General features: G+C 38.7%; 1 protein-coding gene across 2 annotated transcripts; it reads left to right on the top strand.

Moving 5' to 3' along the window:
• Window positions 1–407: 407 nt before the first annotated feature.
• Window positions 408–22,788, top strand: LOC115727486 (inositol hexakisphosphate and diphosphoinositol-pentakisphosphate kinase VIP2). Of its 2 annotated transcripts, XM_048272294.1 has the most exons (31): window positions 408–674; window positions 793–883; window positions 994–1,053; window positions 1,531–1,577; window positions 2,600–2,683; window positions 4,212–4,275; window positions 4,420–4,573; window positions 5,426–5,496; window positions 6,388–6,492; window positions 7,383–7,475; window positions 7,797–7,871; window positions 8,124–8,209; window positions 8,561–8,767; window positions 8,847–8,946; window positions 9,034–9,104; window positions 10,048–10,129; window positions 11,359–11,517; window positions 11,719–11,761; window positions 12,945–13,027; window positions 13,450–13,512; window positions 13,598–13,672; window positions 13,832–13,957; window positions 16,473–16,714; window positions 17,078–17,122; window positions 17,881–17,947; window positions 18,342–18,413; window positions 19,152–19,381; window positions 19,459–19,516; window positions 20,033–20,200; window positions 21,706–21,780; window positions 22,316–22,788. In XM_048272294.1, exons 2-31 carry the CDS (start codon window positions 872–874, stop codon window positions 22,583–22,585), a joined length of 3,087 nt encoding a protein of 1,028 aa, XP_048128251.1. In that variant the 5' UTR covers window positions 408–674; window positions 793–871; the 3' UTR covers window positions 22,586–22,788. The 2 variants fall into 2 exon arrangements, with proteins under 2 accessions (XP_048128251.1, XP_048128252.1); XM_048272295.1 differs by lacking the exons at window positions 408–674; window positions 793–883; window positions 994–1,053; window positions 1,531–1,577 and adding an exon at window positions 2,828–2,888 and having other exon boundaries at window positions 2,603–2,683.
• Window positions 22,789–22,882: the final 94 nt, after the last annotated feature.

Here is a 22,882-nt window from a genome sequence, read left to right as displayed (position 1 = left end):
ATAAAGGTTAGAGGTCTTTCAATACGAGATATTTCGAGTCCACTAAATGTTACTATAAAATGATAAACTCGTTACGGAATGGTCCGATTGAGTCATAACTGCCCACAGATACCCACCATGCGAAGGTCGGAGGTCTCCTCACGTGACATGCTGCCGCAATTGGGGCAACTCGACACAAATGGATTCACTCGCGACGGGAATCTAACACGATGGCCACAAAAAAAAAAAAAAAAAAAAAGTGATCCTCATGCCATTTTCTGGACTTTCGTGTTACTGGGGCGTACTGATTATTAATTAAAAAAAATTGGTCACAAACTAAAGAGGGGCCCACCTTGATTCCAAAACCAAAGGACTAACAGCAGGCAATTTTGCCAAAAGAACGGAAAAGATGAAAAGCCACCCGCAACACGCACCACAACAATCCAAGAACTCCCACAACCTTTCCCCGTCCCGCTGTCTCAATTTTTTTTTTTTTTTGCATATTCTAGAATCCAGACCTGGGCCATTTGTCACTCCGCATTGCATTTCAGGCTCCGAGAAGCGGTCCTCCCTCTCCTCTCGCGTCGGCGTCTCGTGCTCGCTTCCCCAATCCCGCGGATCGTCGTGGCTCCGTCTCTCTCGGCGGTGCTTCGCGGCGGTTTTGGTCCCCTCCTCCTCTGCGCTGACTGGCTCGAGTACGTGTAGGCATGCGCAGCGCCGTTCTGCTTGTTGCCGCGCCTCTCTCTCACGGCTCTCTGTCCTCGTCTCCGGTGCGCGGCTTTTCTGATTGCGCGTCTCTCGCCGGTTGTGCAGCGCGGTTCGTCGCTCGACGCGGGCTCCGGAATAATGGCGGGCGGCGGCGGAGAAGAAGATAACGGTCGGAGTGTGCGTGATGGAGAAAAAGGTGAAACTGAATGCGGCTCCGATTGTGTTTCGTGTCCTTCGGACGTTACGAGTTGGCTTTGCATTCGCTCATTTCGCGCGCGCGCCTTCTTTTGTGTTTTTTTTTTTTAGGTGCTCTCGTCACCTATGAGACAAATCCTGGACAGGTTGCAGGCGTTTGGTGAATTTGAGGTGTGTCGTGCTCCGTGGTCCCTTGGAATCTGTGTTTATCACTGTCCACTTGTAGATTTATGTGGTTAGGCTCCATGCAAATGTCGGTTGCTAAAGTGCGGGAGGATTGGGAATGATTGTTTCTTCGTCACCGAGAATTTGTTGAGAGACAATGAAGCATCATTTGAGACGTTCATTTAGCAGCGACCTATATTGGTAGATATAATCTATTGGAACCAGTAGTTGGTGATTACATCTTTTTATGGGGACTGATCTGTCTACTTTGTGTTTGATTATGTCTTGTTCTCTCTTCCCTTATAGTATCAGTAAGTTATAGACGTTATAATTTCCTTTTTCTGAATGCACATTATCATGTAGCATCTCTTGTAGCTGTGGATGAGACTGTCTTGTGTGGAATTGGTTAGTGCATGCTACTTTAATGTCTCCAAATGTAATCTATGCTCTTCACTGATACTTGTCTTATTTGTGCTTCTTTAGATTGTTATATTTGGGGACAAGGTCATCCTGGAAGATCCTATCGAGAGGTATCTGCGTCCTGATATAATGTGCACATTCTGCAGTTTGAGTATGCTGCGTGTTATGACAACATGCACGATCAATTGGTGACTTGTGTCTCCTCTTGTGATAATATATTCACATCCTACAGTTCTAAGTGTCCCGTTTGTCATGACATTCATCTTGTTTTTCTTTTCTAATGGTTGCACTGCTTTTTGTTCTTTACATTGCAAGGCCTTGGAATTACTGCAGTAGTTTGTGATTGCCAAGTACCGAGTTATAACTCATGTAAAACCTATGTGTGTGTCTTGCATTTTAGGAACATGATATAGCTGAGGTCTGTTTCTTACGTGCGTGGTTTCTTGGGAAATAAAGAATAGGATTACAATTATGAGATTGTGCACTTTGTTGGACTTTAACCCTTTTCTGGTTAAGTGAAAAGCAATGATTATTAGAGGGAGGACGGTGTACGATTCAGTTTGAGGTTTTCTGGCGACTAAGGGTGACTTTCTTAAGAAGTAATCCATTACTTGAGCAGATGAATGTATAACATAGGCACAGCCCTTCCTACATGTCTCAGATTTGTTCCTATTTGAAATGGAGTTCTTCTTTTAATTAGTTTCTTTTGTTTTGTCGCACTTAATCTCTAGTCTGCTCTGTTGACTCACCCTGAAGGCATGTAAATGCTTGCTGGAAAACCTTTCCATAATACATGGAAATGAAACTTCATGATGGTTGAACATATATTGTTTCCGAATTAACAGGTTTATCACCCTAAATGATCGTTTTAGGGGTGGATGTTGGTTGTGCTTTTGGACATTTACTTTTATTCATATAAAAGATTGTTCTGAGGGTCCTCCTCATTGGTAGGATCTGGTGCTGTGTCCATTTCTTGTCCTTAATAATGTGGCAGTGCAGGATTGAGTGAAAAATTGTTTGTCTTTTTCATTACTAGCCATTTTCTGATTTTGATGTAGTACTACCAATGTGATCTTAGATTTTAGAAAACGTGCATTCGTATCTCTAATTTATCACAATTTGCATCTTTCAGATGGCCAATTTGTGATTGCTTAATTGCCTTTTATTCAAAAGGATATCCCCTTGACAAGGCAGAGGCATATGTTGCTTTAAGGATGTAAGTTTTTTCTTCTTTTTGATTCTTTTCCTTCTATTGTGTTACATATTTCCGGTAGTTGTTTGGCTGAATGACGTCATAGTTTCAACTAGTAAAAGAAAGAACCAGTGGAGTGGAAACTGCCAAAAGCACATTTTGTCTTAGGTGTTTAACTGTGAAGTGGAACCTCAAAATGCCTGAAATCATTGCAGGTCCTATTGAAGAGGTCCATGTTTCCATCTCTGGGGGATAGGAAGTGGGTTGAACCATTACACTTACATTTTTGTTAGCTTTGTAGGTTAAACTTCCCAAGCCTGACGAAGGTCACAAATTCTGGATGGAATGAGGGAATGCTTGATTGCAATATTGTTATTTAAGAAAGGGAATGCTTGATTGCAATATCGTTTGTTAAGAACACAGTTTAGATCTTCATAAGATGTCAGTTGGTTGGTAGTTCCATCGTTTTCTGCAGTCTCCCAGCCAGCTTGCTAAGTTTATTACCACCTCAGTAGTTTTCTTTTATTTTAGGCAATGGATCTTTTACAAGCATACATGGGGTTTTCCTCTGAATGAAAATTTCAGTTTCTGTTAGCATTTATATTGTCTGCTAGTCCTATGGCCCAATTATTGTCTACTGATTTCAATTTTCACAATCATGAATTTGATGACAAGTCTTGGGTTGTTTTTCCTCTGAATGACAATTTCAGTTTCTGTTAGCATTTATATTGTCTGCTAGTCCTATGTCTCAATTACTGTCTACTGATTTCAATTTTCACGATCATGAATTTGATGAAAAGTCTTGGGATGTCTATCGTTGTGATTGTTGACGTAGCACTTCTCTAGTATGTGGAAGCTGTTCTTTACCATCTAATGACCATTTCCATAGCTTGATAATGAGCTCGTGTGCATGACAAGATGGAGATACGATGAGCCGTCTGTTTTTCCTCAATATTTGACCGCTAAATGGGAACAATCAGTTTAGTTCAGTCAGACAGGGTTTTTCAGTCGAGTCTATATTCTACACTGTTGAAGTATTGTCCCACATTGCTTGACAATAGGTACTAAATGTTCTTTTTATTCATGTGGTCTCCCTCCACCTATCAATTCAAGTTTTAGGGTTCGACTTTCTAAAATGGCGTAAGAGCCAGTGCTATATCTTTCACGAATGCGCGTGATCAACATTCCACGTGAATGTGCATAATCAAAATTCCATATGCCGCTCGTAATCCTTGCATGTGAGAAGGGGTATTGAAGTATTATCTCACATCCCTTGACAACGGGTCCTAAATGCTGTTTATATGATGTGGTATTGGTTCCCTAACTAGATTCTTGTTCTAGGAGGAGTAGGAATTCAGATGCTAGTGCCGTACTCCTTGTAGTTTTACTTATATCTCATTTTTTTTTCCTGGCCAGTGAAAGGTTAACGATAAAACTAACAGCTAGCTAATTGAGTTTACTACACCTGATTTATAAACTGCCCATCTGATTTTAGTAGTTATTGATATCAGATTCATTAGTTTAATCTGTTTTATTTTTTCATGTGATTCAGGCCTTTCTTGGTAAATGAACTGAAACAACAGCACCTTCTTCACGACCGAAGGAAGGTGTATGAGGTAAGTGTTGTATTGGTTGCAGAGATGAATTTTCATTTTTTCAAAGAATCCGTAATAGAGTATCCAAACATTATCATTCTCTTGTAGGACATTTTGCGACTAATGTACTCATACTCTCTAACAAGTTACTTTGGTGAATCTTAGCATCTCGAAATGTTTGGAATTCCTGTTCCAAGATACGCTCTTGTGAATAGGGAAGTACCATACCAAGAATTGGATTATTTTGTTGAGGAAGAAGATTTTGTTGAGGTTCTCGGAGACCGTTTTTGGAAGCCTTTTGTGGAAAAGCCTATTGACGGTGAGTTTTTTTTTTTTTTTGTGTGCGGGGTTGGGGGGTCGAAATAATTGATGGCAAGTTGATTAGCTTAAATCTGCTGCTTAGTTTTCTTCTTGTTTGGGCTGACTAATGAAGTTGTGTTGCAATCTTCAAATGTAATGCTTTAGTAGATGATTACATGAAACAAGAGTTCTTGTCACTCAATTCTGGTTATATAACAATACTTTGCATTAAGCTCACTTTGGGATGATATAATCACTTGTTAAGGGGAATCCTCAACAATGCTCTTTATGGATGACCGGGTCACATTTCTTACATATTCTAGGAGAGTAGTTTATCTTGCCTATTTCCCATTTATATTCAGCACATGGCTCTTACTCTGAATTATATCCTTGTTACCTATCTTCTCCTCTTATAACTTTACGAGGATGTATCTTGCCTTAAATTTGAAGAAGCTGTGGCCACCTGGAGAAATGTTTGTAGTGTTGAGGAAGAAAGTTGGAATAGATGAACTTATTTAAAAGTTCATGCAATATCTGATTTGAGCTTCTCATCATGTGAAACTGACAAGGCTGGGACATTGATTTGAACTGTAATATGGTTACTACTACTTAGAGGAGAAATTCTGATAATCAGAAGAGAATAGTATGTCCCCTATTCGAGTTTGCATTTTTTTTTAACTTTCCCCAACTAAAAATGATATACTTGAGCTTAGAATCTGGAAAAGCATTGTGGATCTACGTTTAACTAGATTTGCATTATTGTAACTGAAAAGAAGAGCATCCAGGAGGGCATTATTTCCCATGTTGCAGCGCATCTTGCAGATTATGTCATCTGAGTTTTTCTTTACTGTCCTGGGGTTCTGTTTTGAAGGTGACAATCACAGCATTATGATATACTATCCAAGTTCAGCTGGTGGGGGCATGAAGGAACTATTTAGGAAGGTGATTTTTAATTTTCCAACTTATGTTTGGCCATGATTTGTTCGAGAGTGTATGGTGGGCATATAAATTTTTCTTAGCAAAAGTCAATCTTTTTCTCAGTTCACTAGGTTTAGAAACTCGAGTTGAAATGAGGCCTTTCTGCATGTATTATTGGTTACTTATGCAGGTGAAACCTTTTGTTGCTCTCTTATGTTGGATTGCACATAGTACATGCCGCCTTTATAATGAAATTTGGGCCTCTCTAGGCGGTTGTGTTTTTCTGCAGTCAAAAGATTGGAATGAAGCCTTCTGTGTGTGTTCTTTTAGTCGTCAGGTGCTATTGTGCTACCAGGACCTGGAGACTCCCTTGTGGATGTAGGCTGCGTCTGGTCTATTAGCATAGAGAGGAATTGGTTCAGAGAGCTGTCATGAGGTTGGGTCTTTCTGTGGGTTTTCTCAAAAATGTCTGTCTGGTTAACTTGTTTCTTTGTATAGGATACTGAAAATTTTTTTCTCATAATCTAGAAATATACAAAAAGTTGCTTGGAGCAGGTTGTTTTCCTTATGGTGCACTTGTTTATGCTTAATCAAAAGCAAAACTCAACTTTTTGCTTAGTTGAAGTGTGTGAACTGGAAGATTGATTAAGCCAAAAGTAAAAAAGTATAGTTCAATTCAGTCATGCACACATAAAACAGTTCATGCAGTGATATCATCACAGTTGGGATTATATGTTATTAAACAAGGGAAAAAGTAGCTTTTGCACATCGTTATTGATGAGCCTTTTGGATGTAACATGTTTTGTGTGCAGATAACTTGGACTTGCTTTTCATGTTCAGTTGCCAAAAGTTAGTAAAGTTCTTGATATTCATTGTTGTTCCGTGAAAGTATTAATCCTGCAATTCTTATTTCAGATTGGTAATAGGTCGAGCGAGTTTCATCCGGAAGTAAGAAGAGTTAGACGTGAAGGCTCATACATATATGAGGAATTTATGCCCACTGGAGGAACAGATGTGAAGGTCCTGTCTCTTTACTTATAGGATTATGACTTTTTGCAATCCAATGTCGTTGTATAGAGGTTTTCTGAACCATTTGTTGATATTTTGGTGCAGTTTCTTTACTACCTAATCAATTGGTTGGAAATAGTCCCAAGAATGTCTTTTATGAGGATACTGCTTCTGCTTGTTTGTTGAATTTGTAAATATTGATTCTTGTTGGTTAAAAACATTGAGGGAGGACATTGCTGTGAGTTCTGAAAAGACCTAAGGGCTAGATCAGGAGGAACAACATGAATTGGGAGAATTGCAAGTCAATTAGTATATTCATAATCCTGAGAGCACTGAGTTTCTTTACCTCTATACTTGTAAAAGTTGAAAGGTGGGATTTGTTTATTTTACTACACTTATGTAATAATAATTGGTGAAGAACAACATTGCGAGGAAGTTGAGGTTTCAATACCTTATAACATCGATTCATGCCAAACATCTGTGTCCTTAACAAAACATCATGGTTGGTCACAACAATAACAAGTCAACCTGTCTATTTTTTTTTTTTCTTGGATTGTTATAGGTTATATAGCTTGTGTTTAGTTTAATTTATGCAAGCTACATGAAATGCTTTCCATGTATGCATTTCAATTAAAGATCCTTTATTCTTTTTGAATTTGCATGTCATATGTGCTGAGTCCGTGCACGCTAAACTTTGCACAGGTTTTGCATAAATGCATTTGTGATTCTCGTCTTATATCTTGTATTCATATGCTGGATATACATTCTTGATATTGTTTGAACTTTTCATGATTACTCTGAATAATTACTACTCTAGGAACTTCATTTGGGTACTCATCTATTTATGAAGTCCAGGCAGTGACCAGTCACTTGAGTCTTGATCAGTCTATTTATGATTGTAGGTGTATACTGTTGGTCCTGAATATGCGCATGCTGAGGCGAGGAAGTCACCAGTTGTTGATGGTGTTGTTATGAGAAATCCTGATGGAAAGGAAGTATGTAATTCCCGCTGCAATTTATTTCTCAAGAAATATTTGTATTGAACTCTTGAAAATAAGGCTTGGACTTGTCAAAGCAACGTTTTTTTGGGATATTGACGATAGGACCTCTATTTATTCTTGTCTCCAATACAAATTGACATCTAGAATTTCACGGTTGTGTAATGTTCTAACTCGGTGGTAGGTAATATATGTTTCCTCTGGGGATGAAGAAAAGTGGCTTTGCATGCAATAGTTTGACTCCGTCCCGTCTCCCCTTTTTTGGCATTCTATCTCTCTGTCGAAGAATGTAAAAGAATGATTGAGCTCTCCCTACAGGTGAGGTATCCTGTGCTATTGACTCCTGCTGAGAAGCAAATGGCAAGAGAAGTTTGCATCGCATTCCGGCAAATGGTAAGTCATGTGAAGCGCCACATTGAATAATGTTAATCAACTGAAAGCCGGATGATATAGTCCTTCAATATCATATGACATCCTTTAGGCTGTTTGTTCAACTAATTTTGTTGCTCTGTGTAGATCTTCACCGCTTAGCCATAATTTAGCCCAGTAGACTTGTTTCTTGCCTCATGTGTCCTTATTCTTTGATACTTTTAGTCCTCCCTTGCTAAATTATGTCATTCTGGAGACTACTGGCTTTTGTTCCAGGTCTGTGGGTTTGATCTATTGCGCTGCGAGGGACGCTCATACGTTTGTGATGTGAATGGTTGGAGTTTCGTGAAGAACTCCCACAAGTATGGGCTTTTCCTTTGGTTTTATTTGGCTCGTTTCTCTACTTAATCACAACAATGCCTATTTTATAACAAACTGAGCGCATTTTGCCATTTTCTTAACTCATAAAAGAATCAGAAACTGCATTTTGCGATGCATGTTAGTTTTCATACTGTAACAGGAAAAAGCTGTTGTACATTTTGATCGCTAATTTAAAGAATGCTGCCTGGCAGTACTTCCTCTTTGCTCTTGTGGTCCTCTAGACACTGTTAACCCTGGGATATCTATGCTACTGACACTGTGTTTGCCACTCACAAACCTCTTTTAGTCTGCTCAAAACAGAATCTTGACCCCTCTTTTTGTTCTTTGGCAAGATATTATGATGATGCTGCATGTGTTTTGAGAAAGATGTTATTGGAGGCAAAAGCTCCTCATCTCTCCTCAACAATTCCGCCAATATTACCATGGAAAGTCAATGAATCTGTGCAGCCTTCTGAGGGACTAACCCGTCAAGGAAGTGGGATTATTGGCACATTTGGGCAGGCTGAGGAGCTGCGTTGTGTGATTGCTGTCATTCGTCAGTAAGTTGTGCCCCCCCACTACAATTATTTGGGGCCTTAAGCTCCCTTTTCCTATCATATTCATTTGTAATATTTGCAGCGGTGATAGAACTCCCAAACAGAAAGTAAAGTTGAAAGTTACTGAGGAAAAACTTCTAAACTTGATGCTCAAGTACAATGGAGGAAGGCCAAGATCTGAGGTGATTTTTCTTCCTTAATGTTTCTAATTACACTTTATTGTTCATCTATTTTGTCATTTGAACACTTCTTGGTTCACTTGCTGGTAGACGAAACTCAAAAGTGCAGTCCAATTGCAAGATTTGTTAGATGCAACAAGGACTCTAGTTCCTCGCACCAGGTATTACTTTTAAGGATGGTTCTCATGTTTGGAAGATTCAAGTGTGAAAGTTGTCTGTTTTTTCCCATTGGAGAAGGATAATTTATACACTCATCTCATTTATACGTGAGGAAAACTATTGACCTTGCATCACAAATATGGCCCACTGACATGTTACTGGACCAAGAAGGAGAGTGGATTCGTAGCAGTCACTTGTTAATGTTGTAGGTGTTGTTCTGGTCCTTACTGATTATGGTGGAAGAATAATTGCAGCTTTTTTTTTTTTTTGGGTACACTATCCATTTATATTGGTAATTGTAAACTCTTCCTTCTCCTTTCCCTGATACTACCAGACAAAAAAAAGGAAAAAGTAGAAGAATATATTATGATTTAGTGAAAATCAAGATCAGTCTAAATAATGACAAGCATTTGGCCTAGAGAATGGGCAAAAAAAAAAATGTCAAGCAAGGTGTAGTTGACAGTATATGCACATCTTTGACATGATGCAATTTCAAAGCTCGATGAACTCTTTCAAGCTTCCATATGTTGACTTCCAAGTAGTTCCTCTCCTTTTGTTTCCATTGAAAGAATGCTGATTTTTCATTTTACTGTGTTCAACTGCGAGATCAAAGTATTAGTTGAAGTTCCAGTAGCTCCCTCCAGTTACTGCTTCATCAATGTCATGTAATGAGAGGGAAATCCTATTTATTTGGATTAGAAATATCCTTATTAAAATGCTTACATTAGGTTTACGAACGCTTATCTTTTCTTGAGGAAGTGCAGCTTTCTGGCCACGGACTTACCTAAGATTTCCTTTTCACTGATATAAAGAGAGCTGTAAAGTTTTCTGCCAGCTACTTAATAGAGAGTGCTGTTTTCACGATGTTTTACACTAGCTGATGAAAATAGGAGAATGCATTGGCTTTGTAGTTTTTCAAGTAACAAGAGTACTTATATTGTCTAGACCTGGTCGTGAAAGTGATAGTGAGGCAGAAGACATTGAACATGCTGAGAAGCTTCGTCAGGTTAAAGCTGTTTTGGAGGAGGTTGCAAATTCTCTCCTTACTTTGTGCTTCCTCTGGATTATGAAATTATCTTCCTGTTTCTTTTCTGAAGTTCAAACTTCATTGTTCTACTTCCATGAGTAAGCAATTCTCGGTAATGTGTCCACTTTCAAATACGCGTAAACATCTGCTGATCATCATCCAGCACACTGTATATAATCACATCCATGGGCATGTTATTTCATATATCGTTGTTGCTTGATTACCCTTCCTCATGATTCCCTGTCACTCCTTCATGAAAAGAGTTGGTTCATCCTTTTAGAAGGGTCTTCTCTGTGTTGTCCAGTATGTTTATTTCCTTAAACTACTTCACTGTTACTTTTGGTGGCGGTTCAAAATCACCTGAAAAGTTGTTCTTCAAAATGACTCACAATTTATTCTCATCAATGAATCAACTCAACCTATGTCATGAATAAATAGACCATTTACCCTTTCTTTTAGTGCACCTGATACGTGTCCTCCACAATAACGTATTAAGCATGGTGCCAAGGGACCAGATTTAAGGTTGGAACCTAGAACCAACTTGTGGGGGTCAGTTCAGGGAAACCTAGAACCTGGAAATGAACAGGCCATACCTAGGTAGACCTTGTTATTGGCCTTCTAAAAGCTTATTAATTAAAGTTTGAGGAAATTAAGACACAAGAATCGCTCTTGGTAGAGTGGTTTTTATGTGGCTTTTCAAACTGTTGGCCCAGACCAAAAAAAAAAAAAAAAAAATCTGTTGGCCAAGGGGTTATGGCCAATCATTGTAGGTATTATGGTAGATGCCCGAGACCAAGTTGTTCCCTTTTCTTTTTCTGCCTTTGTGTTAAGCTTCTCAATTTTTCTCCGGATCGTGTCATGAGATTGGCCCAAGGTACTTTGATTTCTCAGACATAGTTGGTCCAATCAGGAACCAGCTGATTACATCCTTCCCAGCAGAATCAGAGGCGGAACCTCAGTTCCTAGTCTGTTTTAAATTTTGTAACTGGTAATCAGCTTGGATTGGAACTGATCAGGCTAATTTTTGGCTGGTTGTGGGCTTTTCTTGTTGAATTTCTGCTGGTTGTGGGGAAGTGGCTGGTCATGGGGTTGGTCTGGTCTAGTTACATGTCCCTGTCATTTAATTCCTGGACCATGTATTGTGAATAAGTAGTTATGTCTTCGTTCTTTTTCAGATATTGCCTGTAACTTATTAGGTGAGGTGCTTATTATTCTGTTTTTCTTCACAGGGGGGATACTTTTCTGGTATCTATAGGAAGGTTCAACTGAAACCGCTAAAATGGATTAAAGTTGCGAAAAGTGATGGTGAAGGGGAGCAAGAACGTCCTGTTGAAGCTCTCATGGTCCTTAAATATGGGGGAGTTCTCACTCATGCTGGCAGAAAGCAGGTTTCATCTGCTTACTTTCATGCCTTTATATTTTCACGTCATTTCTCATTCATTTATCCGTTAATGCCTAAAGAGCTGGACTTAGCTACTCCTTGCACTGGTATGTGCACTGTCAAATTATAGTTTACTTGGACAATTAGTAATGTCCGACCCAAAAAAAAAAAAAAGGAACAATTTGCAATGATTTCGTACTTTTTGCAGGCTGAAGAACTTGGTAGATACTTCCGGAATAACATCTATCCAGGTATTATTTTCCCTTGGAGTTGTTTCTAAGGTCCCGTTTGGTTCAACATTGGAAATGAGCATTAGGACTCTAAAGTCCCTTGGCCAAATGCAAATGGTATTTGGTTCATTTTTTGGCTCACTCTGGGTTAAAGGACTTTTGCGAAATGCAACTATTTTTTTTTTTATTTTAACTTTGTCACCTTCGCTTGCCACCACCCACGGGCTGCCCGCCGCTCGGCCGCCGCACTTGCCGCCGCCGCCGCCGCCCGCCGCCCCGCCATCCGCTGCCCGCCGCCCCCGCCATCCGCTGCCCGCCGCCCCCACCATCCGCCGCCTAGCCACCACCGCCCTCCCCCGGCTGCCGCCGCTGCTGCCCCTTTTTTTTTTCAAAAAGTAAAAATACTTTACAAAGTTCATTTTTCACCAATCAACATTTACGTCAAAGTTGCTTTCCAAATGTGTTTTTAAAATACATTTTACCAAACACTACTTGCATTTTGAAAAAGGTTTTTAGCCCAAAGGTATTTGTATTTTCTCAAAGTCCCTTAGCCAAATGCTAAACCAAACAGACCCTAATTATAGCTTTTAAGCAAGAAAGTTCCCCAAGCAGGAACTTAAAATTTGTGGTACTTCTGCATCTAGTAATTGTCCTCCAGTTGCTATGACATGAGTGAACTAATGATTAAGAAATATTGGTGAATCAGCAACTTGTTAAGGTTTTTCCAAATTGACATTTTTGGTCCTTTCCTCCCTGCTGGGACATAGCTGCTGCACCGTGATAGGTTCTGCACTTTTAAGTAGTCTAACTTGTATTTTGGACAGTGGAAGCTGCTCTTGTTTTGGAACAATATTTTTCCGCATTGCATCTTCTTCAGCAAAGGTAGGGAACCCGCATGATTCCATTGACGAGTCTGCTGGTTGTAAATCCCGGTGGCTTTAGCTTGGCAGTCTGTCACCTCTACCAACTAAATTCGGTTGATTGGGCCGATTGTCTGGCCTAATTCTTTCTTGATATATTTTTATTGATGCTTTATATCACTAAGTTGGTATCATTGAATATTTGATGCTTTTATTATAATTTAGCTAAGTGCTAATTAGGATGTGAGGAATTGATGGCCTTCGTTGGGCCATGACATGTTGCAGACCTTATTTGGGCCATGACATATTGCAGTGTTCTTATTTATCGTTATCTCCTTTTTCAGGAGAAGGCACTGGCTTGCTTCGCCTCCATAGTACATACCGTCATGATCTTAAAATCTACAGCTCTGATGAGGGCCGTGTGCAGGTATGGGCCCTTCTAAGAGTTGGTAGTTGTTAGAAAGTCCAACCCAAAAGCTTAAGCTTATATGTGGAGGGAGAGCACCATGAATATAAGGAGCATATAGGACCCGTTGTCAAGTAATATGGGATAATAACTTCAACACCCTCTCTCACATGCAAGCTGGATTACAAGCGGCATGTGGAATTTAACTAATGGGGGGTAGATACACATTCGCGAAATGGATAATACTGGCTCTGATACTATGTTAGAAAACCCATTTAAAAAGCGTAAAATGATAAGTGGAGGGAGACTACATGAATATAAATAACACATAGGACCCGTTGTCAAGCGATATGGGACAACAACTTCAACAGCAATGAATCTACCTCTACATTGAGATGCTCAGATTTTTCTGGTTCCATCACTTATAAGATGCTTGGTAACAGATGTCCGCTGCTGCATTTGCTAAGGGTCTCCTTGATTTGGAAGGTCAACTAACACCTATCCTGGTCCGTGAACTCTTCAAGGAGTATTTCGAAACTTGTTGCTCCATACTATCGTATAGTTAAGTGCTAATCCAGTAATTGTTTGAAGGTTTCGCTTGTTAGCAAGGACTCCTCTATGCTGGATGGACTTGATAATGCTAGTATTGAGATGGAAGAAGCTAAGGTTAGATGATGGAATTTTTTTTTTTTTTTGTCACTGTACATTTTTGTAGGCTTGTAATGATTTCGTGAGAAGTAAAGGGCTACCAAGATTACATTATGAAGTCATTCATGGTTTTCTAGTTTCATACGCTGAATGTCGTAAGCGTCTTTGCTTTCTCAGGCAATGTTGAATGAAATTATAACGGCTGGTGTAAGTAAGGGCAGCTGCAATGGTTCCTCTGAACTTCCCTGGATGGCTGATGGGGTTGGATTGCCTTCGAATGCTTCAGAGCTTCTACCTGAATTGGTAATTGAGCTACTCTTTAAACTTAATCATATGATCGCACATTTGGGTAGAAGTAATTCTTCGTAAGCAGCATTATTTGCACTTGGGCTACATGCTACTTAATGGAGGTTGACTCTGATTTTTATGTCGTAATACTGTTTTTTGGATTTTCATTTGTCACTCACCCTTTATTTTTCATTTGCACTATTTTCAGTTTTCATTTCACACATTTTTCATATTAGGCCCTAAATTGAAATTGGAATAACCCCCGCAGGTCTCAGCTATCTCTTGTTTCTTTTTCACATTTTTTAAAATAAATTCTGATACTGAATATTATTTTCCTTCAAATAATATTGCTGTCACCGTTGAGTCTAGGTATTATACATTCTATATAGAGTGAAAATTATGCTAGCAAACATGCCTCAAATAATTTGTCCTTCAAATAATATCTCTCGTCTTGGTGCATAATAAAACATGCTATATAGGCAACATGTTGTGGAGCATGATAAATATGCTAGATTTAAATCTAATAATCCTTTGCACATCCCACCTTTAGTTGTTTAGGTTTTACTTTTTTCGTTCTAATCAAACAGAATCTTTTATGCATTATTTGCGTCTTCTCTCTCAATAAGTTGGTTAGCTTAGAGGGGCATAAAATATAAATGTTCTGTTTTTCTTCATTGGTCTTCAACGTACTGTTCATTCTTTTTCATTGGGATTCTATATAGATATATTCTTTGATAAAGTGGTCATCTGTACTTCTCTTTTTTGTTGTCTTGTCATTAGATGCTAGTCCATACCCTGTATAAAATCTCTCTCTCTCTCATGTGAAGCCTTACATCGATAATCTTGCCTGGATGGAAGTTTATGCCATTTAGATCGGCATAATCCATGATGTTCAACTATCAAAAGCGAAGACTTTCTTAGCAAAGGACAAGCTCGTGTGGCTTCTAAGTCAGAACACCATACCAACCTCCCTCATTAGATCGTTCACAATAGTTTGGTACATCATCATGACGAACGGTATTTCCTGTTTAGTTTGGCCTTCTAGTCCCTCGTGTGAGACATGCAGATCATTGTAGAACAACTGATTTTGGTGTGTCATGGCCATCATCAAGATAGCACCATCAGCTCTCAACAAGTTTCCTCATAGGTGGTCAACCCAATCTTCGAAGATCTGTTAGGAAGATTGTCATCACATGCCGGATTCCTAGCACGAACATTCCGACATCACTGCTACGTTCCAGTAGTGACATCTTTTATGCTTCCCTTACGCTTAACCCGATGCTACGATGTCGCATTCTTTCAGAAGAAGTGGATCACTACTCTACTCCACCAATTTCCATAATGGCTGAATTGTGGCCTATGCTGTTGCTTTTCTTACATATCGCATCATGACCATCACTTGCTAGTACTTCGGCACCATCACTTGCTAGTACTTATGTGAATGGCCAGAGATCGCCATTTTGGACAGATGTCTTCACTCCATTGCTTGACCCATCGATCAAAATTTTCATCAATCCTTGGTCAATTGTGTTTTCCTTGATGATTGTGTTTTCCAAAGCCAACTGCACTCCCTCAGCATTACTTTCTTTCACCTATTAAGAAACTATTGATCTCGGCAAAACAAATGGGGCTTTTCCTTCAAATCCAAACATGGGTACGGATCTTCTTATCGCATGTGCTCGTATCATTTGGACAAACCCATTCTTATAGCAATTGTATGAGATGAGACTTTCCTGGCTGAGGACGTCGCATAATGATTCAGCATGCTAGGACAGCCTTGCCTCACTAGATCGTTTCAAAGTGGTATGGCGGATCACATAATAGTCATCCGTACGACATTTTGTCTAGCTTAGGTGTCCGATCCCTCTAGCAAAATACACAGATTTCTCAACACAATAATTGGTTTCCTCTTACCATGGCTGTCAACAAGACAGAGACATCAACTCCTATCAATTTGTTCATGGGTGGCCAACCTCGTCATCAGAGATCCACTAGGAAGATTGTCATCATGTCCCTGGATTCTCAACCAAAAACCCCTCAACACCACTTCCCATAATGCACCCTGATGCTATGAAGCCGCTTTCTTTTGCCTCACATGGCTAGGGAAGAAATCTGTTCGTGGCACAACCCCTTTTATCTCTCTATGTTTAACAGAGAATGTGACAGCAGGAATTATACTGATGTTCTGCATCTAGACTTAAAAGTGATTGATCACCATCAAAGGACAGCCACCGTAGGTTGAATTCTTTTTTTTATCTGCAATAATAGCGATAAATCTCAGAACCTATTGTTAGTGCGTACTTATTTTGCTTGCATTTCTTCCGATATATTCCTAATACAACCTCTGATTTTGCCGGTTTTGTTTTCAAACTGTGATTTTCTTATCTTGGTAGTGTAAATATCCTACAAAAAGTGCCATTTCTTCTCGGTTTTGTTTTCAAACTGTGATTTTCTTATCTTGGTAGTGTAAATATCTTATAAATAGTGCCAATTATGAGTTATAGTTATCTGAAATAATTTATGTGAATAGGTGAAATTGACGAGGAAGGTAACAGAACAAGTCAAACTACTTGCAAAGGATGAAGATGAGGAACTTATAGAGTCAACTGGATATAATTTAATTCTTCCATATGATCAAGCAAAAGCACTTGGTAAGACCAATATTGATGTCGATCGCATTGCTGCTGGATTACCCTGTGGTAGTGAGGGCTTTCTCTTGATGTTTGCTCGATGGAGAAAACTTGAAAGAGACTTGTACAATGAACGCAAGGAGTAAGTAATTTCCTGTTATAATTCTACTCGTTTATGCTGGTTTTGGTATTCATCTTTATTTCCATCATGATCTCCTTGATATGACGGCATTGATCATGTTAATATAGATGCTCATTTGGTAATTCTCCTGCAATGTGAGGTGGTAATTCGCTTATACAATTTCTAATTCTTAAGACAGTTTTGTGTTACATATTAACCTGTCATCTAGGTTGGCGAAAGATTACTACGTTTTCTCCCCCCATTGCTTTATCTGGCGTTGAAGCATGATATTATAAATTCTGGAAGCCCTTTGAATGTTTGATTTCGGTATTAAGAGTTATGGATACTGGAGGCCATTTGCTGACAATACAGATTTATCTGCAGGAGGTTTGACATAACGCAAATTCCTGATATTTATGACTCATGCAAGTAAGTTATTTTGTTGCCTTAGTGTTGCAAATATAACTTTTTAATCATGAATTTGAGTATTTAGCACATACATGAAGCTGACAGTGTGCTGACAGATTTTAGGCTTTGAGTCCTGTTGAAGTATATTTATGGATATTGAAGATTTCCTACTAGAGATATTCTTAAATATTAGGGAAATCTCCAATATCCATAAATATACTTCTACAAGTCCTGAGTCGTCTCGTTCTTTTTCTTAAGCGTTGTCTTTAGCTTTTTTAAGACAGTAGTCACTCTGCAGAATCTCTCTCTCTCTCTCTGTGCAGATTACACATGCATTGCAATTGTATGTATAGCGCAAAGAGATCTGTTTCTTGATCATTGTCAAGCGATAGATTTTTTTTCTCAAATCTTGCACATTCTGTTTGTCCGGTCTTTTGTTTGGTAGCTTCATGTAAGCTATTCTGCTTAGCATTAACCTTATGTAAACTGATTTTCTCCAGTAGCATTTGCCCTATATTTGATCTCTAGCCCTAAAAAGGACTTTTTTATCTAACAAGTCTTTGGAAATTCCTCATGGTGACTAATTTGTCCTGCCATTTCATTATCGCAATATCTTTGCTACTATAGACATTTTTTAATTTGTTTGATCTAAAAGTAAATCTTCGGATTAAAATTGATTCTAGCTTGCGCGTGAATTGCATATTGTTATTTCTACCTTTCATAACCCATGTTTGGTCGCCCTCTTCAGTCTCACTTAAGTTTTCATCATCACTTGCTAGATATGATCTTCTACACAATGCACATCTTAATCTGGAGGGATTGGATGACCTTTTCAAAGTAGCACAGGTATAGAAACAATAGTTTTCAGCAATAGTATTATACCTGTTTCAAAACAATAAGAGTTCTTACACAGATGTTGGGCCCTTTTGATTTTGAACAATATTTATTGAAATGTATGAGCAATGATGTCTTTCGTAGTCTGTTAAAAATGCTTGTCCATGTATCATTTTCGTCTGCCACCTGTGGTTGTGATCTTAAATTTAAGTACAAAGGAAGGGCAAGAGAATTTTTTTTCTTGTAAGAAAGAGCTAGTCAACTCATGGCATGAGAATTTACTTTTTGGGGTATGGAAATGGATTCCAAGAGGAGAAGCAACTCAAGCATTTCTCTGTTTATTAATGTCTGGTTGAGCTATTTCCTGAAATGCATGTTTTTTTTTTTTTTCTTTTTTGTCTTTAAGTTACTTGCAGATGGTGTTATTCCAAATGAGTATGGTATTAATCCAAGGCAGAAGTTAAAGATTGGATCAAAGGTAACATTGTGCTTCATATGACATCTACTTTTTGAAATGTGTATGAATTGCAACAAGAAAGTGATGTTCTTGTGAGCTCATCGCAAGCTGAAAATATTCTCTCTTAGATAGGTAGTGTAACATCGAACCTGTTCACGTCTCTCTTTTATAGTTGAAACTAGTTTGGAAATCATGGTTTACATTGATTGTTGAGATATCACATCTCAACCTGGACAACTGTAAAATTTTGAATTAGCATAAAATTATTGTGCTGAAGTAACATTTGCGCTAGTGAAGTATCAACTTGTTTGTTTCTTTGAATGTGTAGATCATGCAAGCTACTGATCTTTCGATAGTTCGAACGATTTCCCCAGCAGTATTGTTGGAATCGAAATTTATGGGAACTACTGTAAAATTTTGAATTAGCATAAAATTATTTTGCTCAAGTAACATTTGCGCTTGTGAAGTATCAGCTTGTTTGTTTCTTTGAATGTGTAGATCATGCAAGCTACTGATCTTTCGATAGTTCGAACGATTTCCCCAGTAGTATTGTTGGAATCGAAATTTATAGGAACTTTGTAAAATTTTGCTGCTCCAAATTATTTATGGATCTTCTTCATTAAATGTCATTTAATGTCTGCGTCAATGTTTCCATGAATTCCTTGTATCAATGATATCTTCTAATTGTGGTCATAACTTAAATTTTAATACAAAACTGCATTGCATCTTCTTTTAAGATCTCACTTTGTTCAACTTCAGATTGCTCGCCGTTTGTTGGGAAAGATTTTGATTGATCTCAGAAATACTTGTGAAGAGGCAATTTGTATTGCTGGACTAAAGAGCAAACAGTGTTCAAAATCAAGCGAGGCCGAATGGGATGATCAGGAAGGTTGGAATGAAGAATTCAGAAGATGTAGTGCCACTAGTGAGAAGTCAATGGAGCAGGATGATGAGGATGACAGAGAGTCTCAATATCGTTTAGATCCAAAGTATTCTGTGAGCTCATTTAAACTGCAATCATATACTACAGCAGGCGGTCTTACATTTCCCTGCATAATTCTTTTAGGTACGCAAATGTCAAGACTCCTGAACGTCATGTCAGAACGCGGCTTTACTTCACATCAGTGAGTTAAATGACAATTTTGTGATTAACAATTTGTTCCTATTTTAAGTTTTGTGCATGTGGCAGTCCTTAAATGTGCTGGTCTAGGAAGACATTTCCTACTAAACAAGTCTTGGGAGTCTACATCTGCATCTAAATCTTTGCTTGTGCAGCATGTGGCATATTTTACTTGTGTTATAAGTGAAATTATTTCTAATCGCAGTCCTTAATCTTTCTATCTTGACTTGGTAATTTCATTTTCATGTGAATGATGTCTTATATGAAAGGTAGCAATGTTTCTTGTCTGAGTAATATCATCATAGGGTTACATTATACTAATATTGCTCAACTTCTTCCTTGAGTCTTTTGTGGATCCATTAATTTGATGCTTCTAGACTTTTTGATCTTTTCTATTACATCTGAATGCTGGTGCCTTGTGCAAGGTGCTTTTTGGGGCATTGTGAATTTGGTTCGTAGTATCATCTTCATATCAGTATATCGGTAATGCTTCTGAAATGTACTTTGTCTTGGATGACAGGAATCGCATATCCATTCTCTCATGAATGTACTCCGCTACTGCAACCTGGATGAGTCCCTTCAGGGGGAGGATAGCCTAATTTTCCATAATGCCTTGGAGCGCTTGTACAAGACCAAAGAGCTTGATTACATGAGTTATATCCTTCTGAGAATGTTTGAGAACACAGAGGTTAGTCTTTCTCGATCTGTAGGCTCCTTACTGTGTCTTCCCTGAGTTAGATCTTGTTTTATTAAGTATGAAGGAAACTAACCAAACAACTTGTCATCTGGACTGGCGCCAACTCCTTAGTTTTAAATTGTGTATGTCAAGAGGTTTCAGATCTCTCATCATACAAGATTGGTGGTGAAATCTCTGATGTAAGTAAATGGTCTCTCAAAACAAAGTTACTGCCTTTCAATTTGACAGAAAGCGAGCATTGAAACTCAAGAAGGAACTATGTGTTTTGGCAATTGTAGTTTAATAATGCATGAACTATCTGAGACAGCATCTTTGCTAATTGATGGACTGGTCAAGCAATTGTTAGCGGATAAAGTTCCCTGGAGTTTGGTCTAAGTGGAGGATTATCCACCTAAAATTGCAAGTACAAGCTATTCATGGACTGAGACTGTGAAAACTCCAAAACCATATAATCCTATTTGTAGGGAATCATTCGGTTGTTTCATGATTTCATCCATGCAAAAGGTCAAAAAATTTCACTGTTTTTTGTTTTAATTGTTCTTTGATATGAACCGACTCCTCTGACTTGTCCTTCTCTTGTTAACCCTTCTTTGTGCAGTTATCTTTTGCGTCTCATATTCTCTTTTCCATGTTAGCAAATGAACAGAAAAGCATATATTCTGACTGAGCCCAGCCAGGTCTTCACAACCATAGCTAGAGCACGGGTTCTGGTTAAGGACAGTTTTACTTTGGGCAATCAAATGCTTTGCTTCCCTCAATGACATTGGTTCACATCTTCCAAATCTTTAACATGAATAACAAACTCAAGTACTTTGCTTGTTGTCCCTGATTCATAGTCAATGTAGGACTTTTAGAATATCCCATAGAATTTCTGCAATCATACAATATTCTTTTCCTGATTCAGACATGACAATTTCCTGATCCTTCTTCATGATAAGCCTGCCAAGAAGTGGCTTAGGTAATCTGAACAAATAGGTCTATGGCACTACTGTTATAAATCTTGATTTCTGGTATTGCTTCTGGTAAGCAAGACCAACTATTTTACTCGATCTCTCTGGTTGCTGTGTCTTGCATCAGTTAACTCTAGTTGTTGTGTTCGTAAGATGTTAGATTGATGATGCACTTAGGGTTGGCGAACTCGGAATGGGCTGAAATTTGGTCGGCTGCGTGGAAACGGGCTGTTGATCAAAACTCACAGCTCTGCCATGACTGACCTTTTTTCACGTTTTGGAGTCTTTTTCATAGGTTTTTGGGCGTTTTTCGTAGTTTCAGTAGCATTTTCGTAATTTTGTGTTCCTTAATGTAATTAGGGTTAACATCATATAAAAGGGTGTTTTAGGGTTTCGAAGACTCCAGACTTTGATATTTGATTTTGATAATTACACTTGAGAGAACAGATTGTTTCTCATTATTGATTCTTAATTCTTCTATTTAGCATATTTCCGTTGCTCTTCGGCATCAAATGAGCTTGATATCGCCTTCACGTTGTGGTACAGGTAGCTTTAGAAGATCCAAAACGGTTCCGCATAGAGATGGCATTTAGCCGAGGTGCAGATTTATCTCCTCTTGAGGTAATGTAACTGAGTAACAAGAAGTGCAAATGGTTTTCTAGTACATTCTTCTGTTCAACTCAGGTAGATTGAGTAACAGTAGGATCCCTTTTCTTGGGAACATATTTAAATCAGATAATTACAATGTTTCTTGGTCTATAGTACCGTGAAGAGTCCAAATTGTGCATTAAGCCTCTGTCCCTTGGCCCTTATCTTTCAGCAGTTTCATCAATAAGATGGACTATTATTTGCTGTGTATCTTGTAAATGGGTTTCGAGCTACCTCACCAATACTTCTTGAAAACTTTTTGGGAAAAGAAACATTTATTTTTCCGGTACTGATTAATTTTCTTTGCTATGTACCTATGTACTTGAACCATGCATACTATTAGATGATGTGAAAACAAGACGTTTATGCTACATACTGATAGATTGAATCTAATACTGAAGATGGATGCTTATGACTTGGTATTGTTTTATGTCAAATGTACTGGAATTGCGTGTAGCAGGTGTTTTATTGGCAGTCTTCCACTCATGGTGGGGTTTTGCTTTTGCAGAAGAATGACGGTGAAGCTACTTCACTGCATCAGGAGCACACACTGCCAATAATGGGCCCAGAGAGGCTGCAGGAAGTGGGATCTTATCTGACTTTGGAGAAGACGGAGAGGATGATTCGCCCATTTGCAATGCCAGCTGAAGACTTTCCTCCACCGGCAACGCCTCAGGGTTTCTCAGGCTATTTCTCGAAGAGTGCTGCTGTCCTTGAGCGTCTGGTTAATCTCTGGCCTTTCCATAAGCAAGGAAATGTTAATGGAGGTAAGAAGTAACTTAACCTCCACTTGAACAGTTTCTTTTCCTTTCACATTCTTTTGTTATTTCTTGAATAAGCTGGCCGGAATTGCAGCAAATTTTGACATTCTTTGAGTCTTGCTGAAAGCAATTACAGTTAATTTTTCCCTTGTCACTTAACGTGTTATCAACTCTGCTGAAATACCCGCTTGTGACATTGTTAACGTGTGCTTTTGAAGTATACAGCTTCCCAATCAACTCGTTAGCTTCTTGACAAGTGGCCCTCACCCTCAGGGCCAACATTATTCCAAGTTTGGTGACTTGCAAAAAATATG

The sequence above is a fragment of the Rhodamnia argentea genome, chromosome 11 (genome assembly GCF_020921035.1).
Source record: "Rhodamnia argentea isolate NSW1041297 chromosome 11, ASM2092103v1, whole genome shotgun sequence".
Lineage (NCBI taxonomy): Eukaryota > Viridiplantae > Streptophyta > Magnoliopsida > Myrtales > Myrtaceae > Rhodamnia > Rhodamnia argentea.
The sequence above is the reverse complement of the archived record's forward strand: the minus strand, read 5'-3'. Positions and strand labels throughout refer to the sequence as shown.